General features: G+C 40.9%; 1 protein-coding gene across 5 annotated transcripts in view; it reads left to right on the top strand.

Moving 5' to 3' along the window:
• The window catches only part of SCMH1 (Scm polycomb group protein homolog 1), a gene marked incomplete at both ends in the record, with an annotated part of 68243 nt that overhangs the window by 48096 nt on the left and 1788 nt on the right, over positions 1 to 18359 (top strand). For 3 of the 5 annotated variants that reach the window (XM_084242747.1, XM_084242750.1, XM_084242749.1), the window contains 3 exons: positions 8150 to 8350; positions 10119 to 10310; positions 15708 to 15919. In XM_084242747.1, the coding sequence (XP_084098873.1) occupies positions 8150 to 8350; positions 10119 to 10310; positions 15708 to 15919 (605 nt within the window). The remainder of the gene's footprint in view (positions 1 to 8149; positions 8351 to 10118; positions 10311 to 15707; positions 15920 to 18359) is intronic. The other 2 variants (XM_084242748.1, XM_084242751.1) reach the window with 1 other exon arrangement.

Here is an 18359-nt window from a genome sequence, read left to right as displayed (position 1 = left end):
GGAGAGGTCTGTGCGCCAATGTGGGACCTTCACCCGGCGGCCAGGGATTGAACCGGCGCTGCAGAGACTGTGGGCAGCTTTACAACCCAGCACTCAACCGCTGCGCCACTGGGGAGGCCCTATAATTGCTTATTAATTGCAGAATTTTTTGTCAATTTTTTCACATTTTCTACATCAACAGGTATATCATCTACAAACTAAGAGTTTTCTTTCCTCTTTCCCAATGTGTATACCTTTCATTTCCTTCTCTTGTGTTAGTACACTAGTTAGGACTTTCAGTATTGAACACTGGTGGTCAGTGGGACATTCTTACTTACTTCCTGATCTTAGTGAGAAATCTTCTAGATTCTCATCATTATGATTGTAGGTTTCTTGTGGATGTTCTTTACCAAGTTGAGGAAGTATCCCTCTGCCTCTAATTTTCTAAGAGTTTTTAACATGAATGGATTTTGTCAGATGTTTTTCCTTCATATATTGTTATAATCGTACAGTATTTTTTCTATAAATGTGATGTGATGAACTTACATTAATTGATTTTTTTTAAGTTGTGCCAACCTTGCATACCTGGAATAAATCACACTTGATTTTATGGTATAATTCTTTTCATATATTGTTAGATTTTTTTTTAAGATTTATTTATACAAGAATCGGGGTACAGGCCAGATGTGTGGGAGGGTGAGAGGATTCACCAGAGACAGAGTGGGGAACTAAACAGGCAGACTGATGGAATATACTGCTGAGGGGAGCAGCAGGAGAGGCAGGGAAGGTCTGCTGTGCCATGTGGGACCCTCGCCGGCCGGTCGGGATGGAACCTGCACTGCAGAGGCTGTGGACAGCTTCACAGGCTGCGTCCTAACCCCTCGCACCACCAGGGAAGCCCTTTGATACATTTTATTGCTAATTTTGTGTTGAGGATTTTTGCTTCTTGTACATGAGAAATATTGGTCTGTAATTTTCTTTTCTTGTAATGTCTTTGTCTGATTTTGGTAATTGGTTGATGATAACATCATAAAATAAGTTGCACAGCAAAAGAGACAATAACAAAAACAAAGAGAAACCCCACTGACTGGGAGAACATTTTTGCACCCAACACTAATGATAAAGGACTGATCACAAAAATCTGCAAAGAGCTGATGAGACTTAACAACAACAAAGAAAATAACCCAGTCAAAAAATGGGCAGAAGAGCTAAAAAGAAACTTCTCTGAAGAGGAAATGCAAATGGCCAACAGGCATATGAAAAAATGTTCAACATCACTTGTAATCAGGGAAATGCAAATCAAAACTACCATGAGATACCATCTTACACCAATGAGAATGGCACATATTAAAAAAACTAGCAACAACAAATGTTGGCGAGGTTGTGGAGAAAAAGGAACTCTCCTGCACTGTTGGTGGGAGTGCTAACTGGTCCAACCACTATGGAGAGCTGTGTGGAGATTTCTTGACCTACTAAACATAGAGCTTCCATAAGATCCAGCAATTCCACTCCTAGGTATTTACCCAAAGGACACAGAAACATCAATTCCAAAGAGCACCTGCACACTTATGTTTATAGCAGCACTGTTTACAATAGCTAAGCTTTGGAAACAGCCCAAATGCCCAAAAATAGATGACTAGATCAAGAAGATGTGGTACATATATACCATGGAATATTACTCAGCATTCAAAAAAGATAAACACATGCAATTTGCAGCAACATGATGGCACTGGAAGGGATCATGCTCAGTGAAATAAGCCAAAAAGAAAAAGAAAAATACCGGATGGTCTCACTCATAGCAGGAATCTAGAAAACTTAAATAAGGGACCAGGAAAATGAATAACTATAAGAAAGTGAAAATCAAAATCAACAAAAAACTATGAACCAGAGACACTTTTTGGGGGGTGGGGGGCGGGAGGGGAGGGATTGGGGTCAGAATGGGAGGGTTGCAATTGTATGAGGAATATAAAAATAAAATTTATTATAAAAAAATAAAATAAAAACACATTACAATAACAAAAAAAATTTGTGGGTATAGAATTATTCATATTTTTCATTTGTTACCCTTTTAATGACCCTGGATCTATAGTGATATCCCTTCTTATCCCCTCTTTCACTTCTGTTGTTATTAATTTGTGTCATCTCTTTTTGTTATTTTGCCTGGCTAGAACTTATTGATTATATTGAGCATTCCAAAGAAACAGCATTTTGTTTCATTGATTTTTCTGTATTGACTTTCTGTTCTTAATTTTCATTGATTTCTGCTTAATTTTTATTATTTTTTTCTGTTTACTGTGGGTTTAATTTGCTCTTCTTTTATTAGTTTCCTAAAACTGAAACCTATATTACTCATTTTAGATTTTTTGTCTTTTCTCATACTTGTATTCAGTGCTATAAATTTCCCTCAATACCATTACTTTTGCTGTATCTCATAAATTTTGATCAATTGTATTTTTATTTAGTTCAAAATATCTTTAAGTTTTTCTTGAGATTTGTTCTTTGACCCATATTTTATTTACAACTGTGTTGTTTAATCCCCAGTATTTTGGCTTTCATAGCTATCTTTATCTTACTGATTTCCAGTTTAATTCCATTATGGCCTGAGAGCAGATGTTGTATGACTTCAATTTTTTTATGTTTTATGGACCAGAATACAGTCTGTCTTGCTCATATTCCATGTGAGCTTGAGGACAGTGTATATTTATGCACATTTTATTCTATACACATATATTTGTTTATACACATTATTTTCCTTCTCTCTAAGGAACTTCTTTAACATTGCTTGCAAGACAGGTCTACTAGTAGCAAACTCCCTCTTGGTCTGAGAAAGTTTATTTCTCTTGTACTTTTGAAGGATAATTTTGCAAGATGCAGAATTCTAAGTTGGTAGGTCTTTTCTCTCAACACTTTGAATATTTCACTCCATGTTGTTCTTGCTCACATGATTTCTAAGGATGTAATTTTTATTGTGATTTTTTTTTCCTCTTATTTCTTTCAAGACTATCTTTGATTTTCTGCATATGATATGCAAAATATGCGTGTAATGTGTGAATATATGAATATAATAAGTAGGCATAGGGTTTTTGGCTGTGTTAACATATGTCCTGCTCATTATTTGTATCTGATATTAACTTGGGGAAATCCTTAGTTGTTAATTGTTTCAAATATTTCTTCCTTTCTTTCCATCTGATATTCCCATTATGTGTATGTTATATCTCTTGTAAGTTTTCCCACGATTGTTGAATAATCTGTTCTTGGCTGTGTTTGGGGTGATTGTTTTTCTTCAGTATTTTTACTTTTTAGTTTTGGAAGTTTCTGTTGAGATATTCTCAAGTGCAGCAGTTCTTTCCTCAGCTGTGTCCAGTTTAATATTAAGCCATCAAAGGTATTCTTTATTTTGTGTGTGTTTTTATCTCTAGCATTTCATTTTGATTCTTTCTTAGAAATTCAGTATATCTGCATACATTTCCTCTTTGTTTTTGCATATTGTACTTTGTCCATTAAATCCCTTAGCATACTTATAATAGTTGCTTCAAATTCCCAATCTAATAATTCCAACATCTTGCCATGTTTGAATCTAGTTTGATGCTTGCCTCTGTCTCTTCAACCCAAATTATTTGCCTTTTAGTACAACTTATAATTGTTTCTTGATAACCAGACATGAGGGTAAAAGGAATTGCTATAAAAAGTAGGGCTTTAGTAATGTGATGTCAAGGTGTGGGACTATCCTGTAGTCCTCTGATTATGTCTTGGTCTCTTGGTGATATGTGCTCCTAGACTGCCAACTTCACCAGTGCTTCTTAGCCCCTCCAGCCCTCCTAGGTGGAACAAGTGGCTGGAGGGGGGCTGGAGTTGGGTATATCCCATCATTAAGCTAAGTTAGACTCAGTTCAGATCCAAACATGTTAACTTCTAGTAAAGTAGTTTCTCCTGATTGCAGACCTTGTAAGAAGAACAGAATTCTCTGGTGTATTTGTAAATGGGTCCTTTACCCCTCCCCTTCCAGAAGCATAAGGGGATTTTTCCTCCCATATTCACTGTGAGAACCTGGTTGAACTTGGAGATGAAATTCACAAAAGTGGGGTTTACTGTGACCAGTTCCCCTGGACTTTTTAACTTTCAGAACTTTTAACTTTCCTACATAGAACTTCCAGCAATTTGTCAAGTACAGTTTAGATTTTCCTACCTCAGAATTTATTTCTATGGAGATATCTACTTGTGGGTTTCTGTTCTAGTAAATTGTGATTCACCTGTCTTTCTCCAAGTTGGGGACTGGGAGGAGGCAGTAGCTTGCCGTAAGACCTCACTTCTCTGATAAATCTAAAATGGTGGTTGAATTTTTAGTTAATTTAGCTTTTTACTTGTTAGGATGGAGTGGCTACTTCCAAGCTCCTAATTATATGCCGAATCTTTCTCAGATTTTTTTATAGCCTTTAATTCTGATTTCATGAATACAGTAGTGAATGAAAACATGACAGTATACAAAAATATCTTTCTGGTGCGGCGTTGGTGGTATAGTGGTGAGCATAGCTGCCTTCCAAAAATATCTTTCTGACCTTAAGATCAGGAAGGCTTTTAAAACAAGATGATAAGCATAAACTATTTAAAAAGATATACAACCTTTTACCTATCTGAAGAAAGGTAATATCAACATATTTAAGTATATTAAAATTAAGACAGCTCATCTCTCCTCCACATGGCATCAGTTGGGGTGGCTCACTTGGAATTGGGGGATCCACTCCCAAAATGGTTCATTCACATGATTATCAAAATTGATACTTAGTTCTTGGTTATTCTTCCCATGGACCTCTCCAAAGTATAGCTTGGGTTGCCTCATGCCATAGTGATTGGGTTCTAAGAGCAAGTGCCCCAAGAGACAGAAAGGAGAGGCCACCATTTTCCTAAGACTTGAACACTTAAGAAATCAGCATAGCATCATTGCTACCATATTATATTGATCAAACAGTCATAGAGCCTAGCTTCAAAAGAAGGGGGATAGATTCTACTTATCTATAGGAGGAGGATCAGAATTATGAAAACCACCAGTCCACTCTCTGGATGGAAGTCATTTACATTTTTCATACTTGGAAAATTCATTCTTCTTGAAAGATTCCCCATTAAAGGTCTCATCCCTTTACATCAGTCTCCAGATCTAGGATCTCATCTTATGAATCAGGTCCAGGTACAAATGAAACCTCTCAAGTGCAATTTCTCAATTACAGCTCTTTGAATATAGTTCTCAATCTGAAAACCCGTGAACTAAAGAAACATGTTTTCTACTCCCCAGATACCCAACATCTGATGGTAAGTATAGATATACCCATTCAAAGGGGAGAAAAACTTGTGAGTCATAGAGGCACATAGCAGTCACAGGTCTATTGTAATACTAAAATCCAGCAGGGCACATTGTAATTGACAATATCTTAATTAGATCGATTGCTATTCATGGGAGTCATTTTTCCATAGCTCTGGTTTTAACCTCTAAATCATTCTTTTCCACAAGAATATTGAGATTGCTGTCTCAGTCTTCTTCCTGCATGCAAGGGGTTCCTTTCATTTGTACCATCTCTGTTCCTTTTAGTCTGAGCTGGCAATACTTCTACCAGAATGATTCTCTTAGAAACTGTAGGAATTTTTTATGAATAGTATTGGATTTTACTTCATTAGATAAAAACACAACCACAAATCTCTTGAAAATAATACCTTCTCCACTTTGGGCTTCCTGTACAGCTGCTGTGAGACAATGTCCATAGTATTCTTTCAAATCCTATTGTTTAAGGGAAACAATCTGTGAGACTAGCCCTTGTGATTCGTAGAAGAACTTTGGTTTGAAAGAGTTTGTATGAAGTCTTTAATCATTCTAACATCTTTTTTTTAGGCTTTTTTTTTTTTTAAAAGATTTTATTTATGCATACAAGAGCTAGGGCACTGGCCAGAGATGCAGGGGGTGAGAGGATTCACCAGAGACAGAGTGGGGAACAGAACAGGCAGATCTACTGAAATACACTGCTGAGGGGAGCAGTGGGAGAGACAGGAGAGGTCTTCTGCACCATGTGGGTTTCTCTCTGGCTGGTTGGGATTGAACTCGCACTGCAGAGGCTGCGGATTACTCCATAGTGTGGTGCTTAACCCCTTGCGCCACCAGGGAGGCCCCCATTCTGACATCTTAATAAAAGATTTTATTGCCCCATTGTAGATCTGACCCTTTCTTAATTTAGAATTATTTGTCTTCTGGGAAGACCAGACATAATAAGCAATTTTATTTGTGGACTCAGTCAATTCCAGGCTTTTTTCTCTTTTTTTAAGTTCTCTAGCTCATCTTGCATTTTTATCACAGGTAGTAAGAAACCAGATGGCACTTTCATCACTCTGTCTGGAAATGTCCTTAGCTATTTCATTAGGTTCATCAGGGACATTTCCTGTTTCCATGTTATTGCAGGTGACAGTGTTGTCAAACTTTCCATCACCACCTAACAAGCATCCATGTCCTCCAGTAATCTTCCAATAAGATACTCCTCCCTTCCCTTTAAGCCCTCACTGCCAGTCTCCCATCAAAACTCTATTCAGTGTCATTTCAGCTTTCACTCACTCTTTTTGTGGCTCTTTAGGCTTCTACTACCCAGTCCCACAGTCACTGCCATGAATATTAGGCTTTTGTTACCTCAGCATTCCCCATTCTTTGTTAGGAATTCTGCTTTCTCATGTATGCTAAATCAGTTGCTAATTTGCCAGACTGCCTTTCCAGTTCCAAAATTTTATGTTGTCTCCTTGTTAACTGACTCATCTTAGTGGGTTTTAGGAGAAAACAGTTAAATATATATTTCAGTTCATCTTGTTATTCCTTTACTTTTTTCCATTTCTTTTTCACCTGTCACCTTCTGTACTCTACCTTCTTCTGTGTTCCATCTCCTTCATCTTGCTTCTCCTTAGAATTAGAATGATAAAGGGACTACGTGTTGGTGCAAGGCATTAAGTCTCAGCATTATGAAGCTGTCTGCAGCCACCGTAGCACATGTTCCATCCCTGGCCAGGGGGCTACCCACATGGTGCAGCATACCTCTCCTGTCTTGCCTGCTGCTCCCCTCAGCAGTGTATTTCAGCAGATCTGCCTGTTCTGCTCCCCACTCTGTCTCTGGTGAATCCTCTCACCACCACCGCCCACCTCTGGCCTACACCCCAGCTTTTGTATGCATAAATAAATAAATCTTTTAAAAAAAAAGAAAAGAAAAGAATTCTAATGATAAAGATACAAGAGTCCTCAGACCATCTGGCTCAACCCCTCAGGTGGTAAACCTGAGGCCAGCAGTCCATCCACAGCCCACACAGCTACTGCTCTTATCTTTTCTGCCTTTAATAGCAAAAGGGGCTTTTAGCCCTATTATCCCTTCCATTAGTAAGCCATGACAGTATGAGAAAGAAGAGTATACCACCCACCCCCAGCTCAAGTGGAAGCCTAGAAGAGAAATCGGAAGAGAGAATGTCATCGCTAACTAGGCTACCTTGGGTCTTCTCCAGAGATCAAGGAAGCAACTCTGTTAGTACTGCCTCTTTTCTTGTACCCATACAATCTCTACCACAATGCTAGGTGTTGGGGGGGCTGCAATTAGCAGAGTACGCAGCTCTCTTGCAGAGAAATTACTGAAACAAATATTTAGATGGGACCCTCGAGTTTTTTCATATTTTTCTTTATTTCAAAATATTTTCTGCATGTTGATGTAGAAGATAGCAGAGGGATTTCAGTGCCCAGATAGAAAGCAAAGCAGGTGATCAGTGTCATTGACCAAACATGCAAGCACAATCTTGATAATATTGCTATGGCCCCATAGCTCTTTACACATAAGTTAAGATATACAAAAAATATGTGAGGCAACCAAATACCCAAAATGAAAGTACATACATCTGGGAAATTGTTCGGATTTTCTTTTCAGTGCACAGAAGATAGTGCCAGTTCTGGGCTGTTCTCCCAGCAGGCTGTGTTCCCAGAGCATTTGGTCATGCAGTTTGGGCTGGCAGCAGCTGGGCACAACCAACTCCCTCCTACTCCTCCTTGGCAGCTGGGAATCCTGCTAGGGAGCAGAGCACAGGACATGAAAAATTGAAAAGAGCAGCATTCTCCACCTTCTCAAGCCTGAATGTACTCTAAGCTTCTTTGCCTTTTTGTCTCTTGCAGTTTGTATTTACTTGAACAAGAACGGCAGCACAGGCCCCCACTTAGATAAGAAGAAGGTCCAGCAGCTCCCTGACCATTTTGGGCCGGCCCGTGCCTCTGTGGTGTTACAGCAGGCTGTCCAGGCTTGTATCGACTGTGCTTATCACCAGAAAACCGTCTTCAGCTTCCTCAAACAAGGCCACGGTGGTGAGGTTATCTCAGGTAAGTACCCTTGGGCCGGTACACCTTTTAGTCAGAGGGTAAATCTTTTCAATTGGCTGATTTCTGACAAGGCATCCTGGTTCGTACTTCACACCTGGAGTCTCTGAAGAAATGTGAAGGCATTCTTTTTCTCAAAGACTGCCCATTTTCTGCTCCAGAGACCTTCTGGGCCTTTTGTATATCTCTGCTGAGTATGATACCTACACAGACTGTACTTAAGGGACACCTGTCCTGTATGTCTGCTTAACCTCTCCCATATAGGAAATATAGGAGTGTGCTGCTTTGAAGGCATTCCAGAAGAAATAATCCAAGGGTGGCTGAATTGTGGCATCAGGAAAGTTTCTTCTGATGACCATAACCTCTTACCTGGCTTCAGGAAACACAAAACTTTTCTCATTCATTTCATCCCTTAGCCCCAATCCTTAGCCCTGATACAGAGTTAGAAAGGTCATTTCCTCTTTCTTACCTGCTATGACTCAGCTGCACAGTGTTAGGGTTTTTTCCTTATATTCACTAAGAATATTCACTTTTTTCTTCTGTGCCTTGAGCTGGCTCATTTTTCCCAAGTTCAAAGTCCTATTCTTTACCAGTGCATTAAACCTATGAATTGACCTAACCTTTCAATCTTAACTGTAGGATAGTTCATAATCCCCTGCCTCTCCTCCTTAACTAGTTGTAATATCTAGCCTCAGAAAACCCAGCTGACTTGGGAAAACCCTATAAATAACCAACTTTATTTTTTTAGCAAACACTTATGGAACCCTTACTATATGTGAGAAGTTATTGGCAGACACTAGCTGTGGGAGGGGGAGAAAAGATGACAGGCTCAGGATCTGTTATGGTAGGAAATAAAGAATATCTCACAGCTAACTGTGAGAGTGTTATAATAGAGAAATGGGTGCAGGGTGGTATGGGAGCCCAGAGGAGAGAGTAAGTGCCTGGGAGTAATTGGCTACATGGAGAGGGGACCAGGCCTGGAGATGGGGCAGATGGGGGAAGACATTATTGTGGAAAGCTAGGAACTGCATGAAATTCGGTCTTCTTTTCCTGTGTCTCCTTTGCATCTGTGTAGCATTCTGTGGGGACCTACCCTTTATCTCCTCTCTTTGGCTGCTATCACCTTCATCTCTGGGGTTCTTCCTGTGCCCCCATACTCATTCCTAAGAGTAACCTATCTCTCCCATTTCCTTGCTACTGTCAGAGACAAATGCAGAGGACTTTTGCTTTCTAGAGATTATACAGACACTTTTTGAGTAAAAATAAATAAGAAATAAAATAAAACCAAACATGATTTAGTTCCAAATGTTGCCACAATCCTAGTGCTTTGTGCACCCAAAATCATTACTGGATTGTGCAGCCAAATCATTACTGGCAATACCTATATCCTCCTCTTCTTCTCAGATTCTCTGTTCTCGGGCAGTTCTTATGGAGATAGTACCCTAAATGAACAGATTTCCTGGAGGAGGCTAAGCCAGGCGATAGACCAGATAGAATTAGGTTCACAGTTGTTTTCACAGGTTGATTAAAATCATTCCAGAGCCCCAGGTGCAACAGACCCTCTCCCGGGCACGCCCATTATTGCAAGCCTTTTGGAGTTGGAGGCAAAAATCAAACCCTGGAGGGAGGGAGAAAGTGGGAGGGAGGAACCTGGGCAAGGACTATGTAACCAGGTAAGCCTGAGGCAAACAGTGGGCTGGATTTCTCCTGCCCAAGCGCAGTAGTACATTGCCCCGCTGACATGCTCAGCCCTGTTTACTTAACTCCACAGCCGTGTTTGACCGGGAACAGCACACCCTCAACCTCCCAGCAGTCAACAGCATCACCTACGTCCTCCGTTTCCTGGAGAAACTCTGCCACAACCTTCGCAGTGACAATCTGTTTGGCAACCAGCCCTTTACACAGACACATTTGTCACTCTCTACCACAGAGTACAGCCACAGCCACGACAGGTACCTACCAGGTAGGAGCTGGGATGGGGTCTGGAATAAAAAGGGGACAGAGCTAGTAGCAGCACCAGCAAGGGCCAAGAGGTGACCCTCAGAACTCTATTCTAGCCTGGTATCTACTACCCAGTGATCTGGTGTTCTGTCCTTCACCTTTGCCATATTGGGACTTTTTGGTCTCCTCTCATCTTTGCTTTCTCTTCAGGATTTCATTTCCTATCTCTAGGGTTAACCTTCTTGCCTCTGGATTTTTATCCCCAAGAAAAAGTGATTCACGATTCCCCTTTTGAGCTCCAAACTGCATGTGGATCTACTGTGAAGTCACAGTACATCTCCCAGTGTGAATCTGGCAGCAAAGGCCTAACAGACATCTCCTTTGCCAGCAGGAAGGTTTAGTCTCAGGCTGTAGATTGAGAAATTTACTCCCTGGTGATTGGCTATCCATTCTTTCCTTTGGCATGTGGCCCTAACTCCTCCAGCACTGCCAGTCTAGCAAGTCAATTCAAGTTCCTGCTTTTCTAACTAGGCTGGAAAATAACTTTCTTAGTTAACATATGAGACCCAGAAGGGGAAAGCGGATGCCACGTGGCCGGATCAGTGACTAAGCACTTCCGAGAGAGATTAAAGAGTGAATGGGACTCGGCATCTTTTTCTGGAGCCCAGGACACAGCACAACAGGGTGGGAACGAAAACTCGACCCTAAACATAGTGAGGTAGGTCATTGCTGAAAAGGGAGGAAGGCATTTTAAGAGTTCTGTTACCTTGTCCTGGCCAGAGGAATAGAGAGGTGGTGCTCTCAGTGTTGGGCCTGTGCTGGCTATTGATTGGGTAGCATAAGCTGAAAGGTACTCCCTTCTAACTTTCTGGACAAGTCTTACTCCCACACTGCTTTCCCTGTAATCTTTTTATCATACTTCTTAGCAGAATCACCTCTGACAAAGTGCTACTCCTAGAGCATGTGCTTGGGGAAGTAACTATTCACCTACCCTATCCCACCCGCTTCTATTCTTCCAAGCCCCAATGAGCATTGTTTTTAATCACTTGCATTAAGAAACCTGAATTTCAAATACTTCTTATGGAGGCCAGATTATCCCCTGAAGATAGGTATTTGACACCCTCCCCCCCCCCCCCAACTGATCCTTTCTTCAAAGGAATCTTCTTACCTAACCTGTTCTAGATTGCTTTCATCCAGCATCAGAATCTCTGAGGAAAGGAAAAGACCTTGGTTGTGTTTAGAATGCTGTGCTGTAAATCTGGACTAGGCTTGATGAAGTTGGTGCAGACAAAGGGAGTTGGTTAAATATCTTCAACTTTTGGCATTCAGAGAAACTCTGAAGTAATGAAAATTATTCCTATCTGGGATTCTGGGAGAATGGATACATGAGAGGGGGTAGCATGCCCATGAGTATAGATGCTCATCTAAAGAGAGTTTTTTCAAAGAACTAGGAATTCTCAAATGAATAGTACCATTAAGAACTAAGGTTTCTCTGCAGCATGCAAAGCCCAGTAGGGGTATATATACATCATGAGCCTGCATTTGAAGGTAGTTTGGGATTAGGGCAGGATCATTCCTGGGAATTCTGTTCCAGTTTGCATCTCTCTGGTTCAGCTACCAGATAAGAGGACTCTTTAGCCACCTTTCCTTCTTGCTTTACCGGCTAGAAAGAGACAAAGATCAGGGTTACCACATTCTGCCATTGGCCACCAACCTTCTCTTCCCTCATTTACAGACAGATTTAGCCAACTCTCTGCCCTCCAGTGTGCTCTAACCTCTGTTTCCCATAATGGGTACTCAGCAACTTGGCGCAACTTGGCTGTTCTCACCCTAGTTCTGTTTGCTTCCCTGAAATGTATGGTTTAAAGTGTGCCCAGACAAGCCAGAGCTTTGGCTAGAGTTCTAACTGCTCTGTGCCCTTTTACTTACCTTGCCTGCCTGCCTGCCTGCCTGCCTGCCTGCCTACATGCCTGCCCTGTTGACCCTTCACTCCACTTCTGGTCATTTATCATCACCTACACTTTTTCTGCCTACTTACCCAAACCTTTACCAAAAAGCTTGATCTCTACAAGGGCTGTCTTTTGCTTTGCCCTTCGGACCTGGTCTTTCTCACTCCCTTTGCCTGGCTACGCGCTTCAGCTAGTTTGACCTCCAGAGATACACTCAGTTACCTAGGTATTTACTGAAGCCTTCTCTTTTCCCTACAGCCCATCTCCATGCCACCCTATCCCTTAGGAGCTTGGCCTAATTAACCGTCACTTCCAATATAGCAATAGTCACCAGATGTGTATTCCAGTAGGCTTCTTCACCTAAGTTGAGACCTACACTTTTCCTTCAATGTTTTATTTGGAAAAATTATAAACCTACAATCTCCTAGGAACTATTTACCTCCTAATGCTATTATCACATTCAAGAAATTTAATGTAAATAAAATCTACTAACTAATATATGTAGTCCATATTCAGATTTCCCCATTTGTCCCAGCAGTGTCTTTTGTAGTTGTTATTTTATTTTTAAATCTGATATCCAATGAATAATCACCTACTTCATTTAGTTGTCTCTCTAGTTTTCTTTTATGTAGGGCAGTTTTCCAACCTTCCTTTATTTTTCTAGCTTTCATGACATGGCATTGGCAATTTGATTTCTCTATTCCCTCAGTCCCATACCACCTCCTTTTCAAGCTATGACCAGGCAACTCCAAATAATTGGGCAAAATAATTTTGTTTCTTTTTGTCTCTGCTTTCCCCTTCTAAACAGTTCCCAGGCCTTGTCTTTCATAACTGTGCCCACGGGTGCTCTGTGAATGTTTTTGGAATGAATGAGTTTCCCCCACTTCTATTCTTATTGTTCTCATGCCTGCAGTATGTCAATGGCAAATTTAATTTATGTTGGCCCTATGAGGTTAAGGGTTTTCATCTCCATTTTATAGGTGAGCAAACCTATAAAAAAAAAAAAAGCAAACCTATAAAAATTCCCAAAAAAAGCAATGATCAGACTGATGATCATGCCAGAAATAAAACTCAAGTCTTCCAACCCCAACATATGAACCCTGGTCCGGTGGTTTCAAAGTTTGTTTTATTTTAGCAGAACTCTTTTTTTGTGTGTGTGGGGAGGAAAGTAAGAGTATATGAAATTGTACTTTATCATTAAAACCAGAGCTATTTTGATAGGAGCTGATGAGTTCCAGAGCTCTATTCACTTGCCCTCTCTTTGGCAGCCCCAAGGGCTCTGTGGAGCACAGCTTCAGCGCACTGGTCTTATTCCTTGGCATTATTCTACTGAAGGCATCCAGGGCCTCATTTGATCAGCTTTAAACATACCAAGAGCGCATATGGCCTTGGGCACGATACTTTATTTTTCCACTTACCTCTTATTAGAGTGAGATTTAATGACCTTGCCTATTCTTAGTATCCAGATTTTGAGACCCCCTCAACTCAGAATCTAGGTCTCAGTTACCATTCTTAGCATTGCTGAAAGGAAGAGACATTCACTAATATGCATAAACATCTAGCAAGCTACTGGCATTGCCATCACAACTGTTCTTTACCTCTATTAGCTTGTGTAAAGCAGGTGGCACTACCCCCAGTCTATGTTGAGTAAAATGAGAGCCAGAAAGGTGAGATTACCTCACTGATAAGTACAGAAACTAGAGTTCATCTAGTAATTTGTGTAATCATCTACATAAAAGAATCATCAACCCCAGATCTATACTTTTAATGACGCAGAGGACAAGGGCAAAAGCCATGGGTAGAGAAATTTGTTTCATTTGTGTATGTTTCCCTTCTTTTTTCTTCTTTCTGTGGATTAATCCAGTTTTTTTAATAATTCCACTTTATTTCCTTGGTTGGTTTATTAACTGAAACTCGGTTTTCTCATTTTAGTGGTTGCTTTAGTTTATATTACAGTTTTTACCTATCACAGTCATTTATATTAAAGCGTTAATCATATCTCTTTACCTATAACAAGCTTACAACCTTACATATAGTTTAAGAGCCTTACATTTCACTTCCCAACTTCCAGTCCTTGTGTTATTATTATATATTTTACATTTAAATATATTATAAATCCTACTTTACATTGTTTTTATTTCATTTTAAATGGGTAATTCTTTTTAAATAGAAAAAAATTCTTTTATATTCGAGGTCCTTCTTGTTCATTAGAGGTCCTAAACGAATATCAAGTACTATATAAACACCGATCTGTAAAAACAAGAAGGAACAGTGATAGAGCCCAGTGTCCAAGATACCCTCCATAAGCAGAGAATGCTGTGGTCAAGGCAAGGAACTGACTAGGTGCAGGTAGAACCCAATCATGAGAGGGAATTTGCTTCAGGCTCCATAGTGCAATTATTAAGGGCTGCTGCTTGGTGTTGGGCCATGACCTGAATGTAGAAATGTCAGGGTGATAGTCCCTTCACAAAAGTTTTCATAGCCATTCTCTTTTAATAATCATAAGCCCTTTGGAAGAAATGGGCTTCCCATGTTATAGATGAGGAAACAGGTCCTCAGGGAAACACCTGCCTGCCTAGTGTCTGTGCCAAATTCTAAGCCAGCTTCTGATCTTCCTGCACACACTCTCCCCACTGTATAACCTGTATAACCCCAGGTTCCTTGGAATATTTGTGTAAAGAAAGCAAATATGAGGGGCCTCCCTGGTGGTGCAAGGGGTTAAACACCTCACTACGAAGCAATCCACAGCATCTGCAGCACGAGTTCAATCCCTGGCTGGCCAGGGAGCAACCCACATGGCGCAGCAGACCTCTCCTGACTCACCTGCTGCTCCCCTCATCAGTGTATTTCAGTCAGTCTTCCTGTTCTGTTCCCCACTCTGTCTCTGGTGAATCCTCTCACCTCCCACACCTCTGGCCTGTACCCCAGCTCTTATATGCATAAATAAATAAAACTTTAAAAAAAAAAAAGAACTACCCAAAGGTTAAAAAAAAAAGGCAAATATGAAAGGATGGAGGGAATATAAAAGCATATCCTTTGTAGACAAGGCATCAAGAGCATTTCTTAGATGTCCTGCTGGCTGCATAGTTGGTCAGTTTCTAAAGCACCCTCCTCTGAGCAAATATCTCTTATTTTTAGCACCCCTACTCCTTGCTCTTGCGTTTTGTATGTAAAGCTGTCTCTTCCATCCTAGATTTCTCTATTTTTTTTAAGGTCCTTATTATCCAGAAAAAAAAAGATACCCAAAACAAAACAAATCTCAAAGACTATCTAGTCTAGAGTGATATTGGAACATGACTATGGTCACCTAATGGGAGCCAGACCTTTAATAGGTACACAGACCTCCTGAAAGCCCAGGGCTGTCAGTTTTGCTGCTTTCTAGCTCCACCCAAACAGGTACCTTTGAGCCAGCACTTTGGAAGTCCTCCTAGGCTAAACCCTGCTTTAAACCTGGTCTTACTGTTTTCTAGGTGAAACGTTTGTCCTTGGAAATAGTCTGGTCCGGTCCTTGGAGCCACACTCAGACTCAATGGACTCTACCTTGAATCCCACCAACCTTGTTAGCACCTCTCAAAATCTTCGAACCTCTGGGTACAGGCCTTTGCTCTCCTCCTGTGGCCTCCCACTTAGCTCTGCTTCAGCTGTGCGCAGGCTATGCTCCAGGGGTAAGTTTACCAAAGTTGTGGCCCTCTTGCCGTCATTCACTCTTTCTATCCTTTCTTTTCTGAGCCCTGAGAGATCAGAAAGGGCTTAGCTATGTTGCCTGGTGTTCATCTGGGGTCTGAGCTTATCATTGTGCATTTGGTACCTGGGAGGTAACTGAAACTTTCAAGTCAGTGGGACAGAGAAATTCATTTATTCATTCATCATTAACCATTATTTAAACACCATCTGTTTGATAAGGGGGTGCACAATCAATCACTTTTTTTCTTTAAGGAACTCACAGTCTTGTGGGAGAGACAAACACTTAAACATTGCAAAACATTATTTTGAGTGAAGTTACACAGGTATGCTGTGGGTAATATGAAAACTGAAAGGGAACCCTAGCCCAAACTTGGTGTCCAGGATAAGATTCCTTGTGTAAGTGGCACCTTACCTGAGACTCTAATGAAGGGTGACTCTAATGAACGGCCATTTCAGGGGTGGAAGGGGAGGGAGAGCTGTTTAAGAAGAGAATACAGCATCAGGCACAGGAATAAGAAAACAAAGGCACAGGAATAAGAAATAATACACATTGAACCAGAAACTGCATGCAGTTTGGTATAACTGAGATATAAAATGTAATACTGGAAATTCAAAGAGAAAAGCTTGGGGAAAAAATGGAGATAAATTCAAATCTATGTCTGTGATTAAGAGGTAGGAAGGAAATGGGATTATATAAATTTTAGAGACCAGAACTAATAACAAAGGAACTGGATTTTATTGACTGAAAAGCAGCTTAGGGACAAAGAAATGTGGTCTTGGCTGAAGTTCATTGACTAGTTAGAGGGCAGTTCCTATGTGAAGACATATGAAGAGATTTTCCTTCGGATCACTAGAGGTCTGAATTTCCATTGGTGGGCTACCTGCCTCTGGTTAGTCCCCTCTGCATTTTTTTTAAAGATTTATTTATTTATTTATACAAGCACTGGGTAAGTCAGAAGCGCGGGAGGGTGAGAGAATTCTCCAGAGCCAGAGCGGGGAGCAGAGCAGGCAGAAGGACCAAAGTACACTGCTGAGGGGAGCAGCAGGCGGCAGGAGAGGTCTGCGGGCCATGTGGGACCCGCCTCCGGTGGCCGGGGAGCAGCCAAGGATGGAACCGGCACCGCAGAGGCTTCGGGCATCTTTGCAGCCCAGCACTCAACCGCTGCACCACCAGGGAGGCCCCCCCCCCTTTTCATTTTCATACTTGCAGCTATTGTCAGCCTTGGAGCTCAGCTCAAGGTTAGTTGCTTCTACTTTACTCAGGCAGGGTCATTCCTGATAAGATCCAGGCTTTGCTGTGAAAAGCAAACCTCAAACGGAAAGTTAGATAAGTTTTTTTTTCTGTCTTGGTACTTCAGGGTCTTAAAGCAATTTGACCATTTAGCTTCAGTTTCAGTGAGAGTCCCTTAAGGGCTGTTTAAGGTAGTGCCCAATTACAAGGATGGGAAATAATATGCTAGAATCTCTTCCTTAAGGAACAGGGACTGGGGCAAACAAAGTATGCTTCAACATTTAGACCTGGGATCCAGAATGAAAGAAAATGGAAGATTTTAGCTTGGCAAGAGATTGTTGAAGAGTAGGTTCCTACTACTTTCACACATGTTTCAGCTCAGAAGTCCCCAGTTTTCATCATACCCTCCTTGGGTTTGCTTAGTTTGCTAGATTCATTCACAGAACTCAATAATACATTAGTTAATAAACAGTATTTTTTATTTTTAATAAAAACACAACTCATGAATAGCCAGGTGGAAAATAGCCAGGTGGAAAATTACTAGGGAGATGTGGTAGAGAAATTGTATAGAAATTGGGTTGTGAACAAGAGATATACAAAATGCTTTGTGAGACCAGTTCTTTCAAGATTAGACAAAAAAAAAAAAAGTTTCATAAAGGAGCTGATCCTTACAGCCATCTCTTGCTTAGCTAAGTTGGAATTAACCAGTAGAAAAGGAAAAATTGAAGGGAAAGAAGGGGTCACACTCCTGGCAGAGCAGATAAAACACATCAGAGACCTGCGCCGGATGATGCTCAGAATATATCCCAAATCCCACTAGGGAAATGGGAGGAGCTATTTTTAAGCCCCAAAATTTAGATTAAAAAAAAAAAGAAATGCTAAATTAACATTAAGAGTCCTGACAGCTATGGCAAAGTTGTTTTCTCCCTCCATGTGTTAGGCTGTAGCGAGTTTGGCTATTCTCCAGGCCAGGAAGAGGCCCGGGGTATTATCCATCATTTATTTCTTCCCTAGACCCGAAGGATTTGACTTTAATCTTGCCCAGCTACTGATGGCTCTCCAGAAATGGCCCTCTAGCCAAGGCAAAAGCAGCCTCACCCACCAGAACCCTCCAAGTAATCACCTTACCTCATTGTTACCCTGACTCATCCCGGCTGAATCACAGCCTCTATGTAAAATTCCTTCTGACCATTCCAAAATCAGGTCT

This window comes from Talpa europaea (genome assembly GCF_964194135.1).
Source record: "Talpa europaea genome assembly, chromosome: 9".
Lineage (NCBI taxonomy): Eukaryota > Metazoa > Chordata > Mammalia > Eulipotyphla > Talpidae > Talpa > Talpa europaea.
This window is presented reverse-complemented; position numbering and strand designations above follow the sequence as displayed.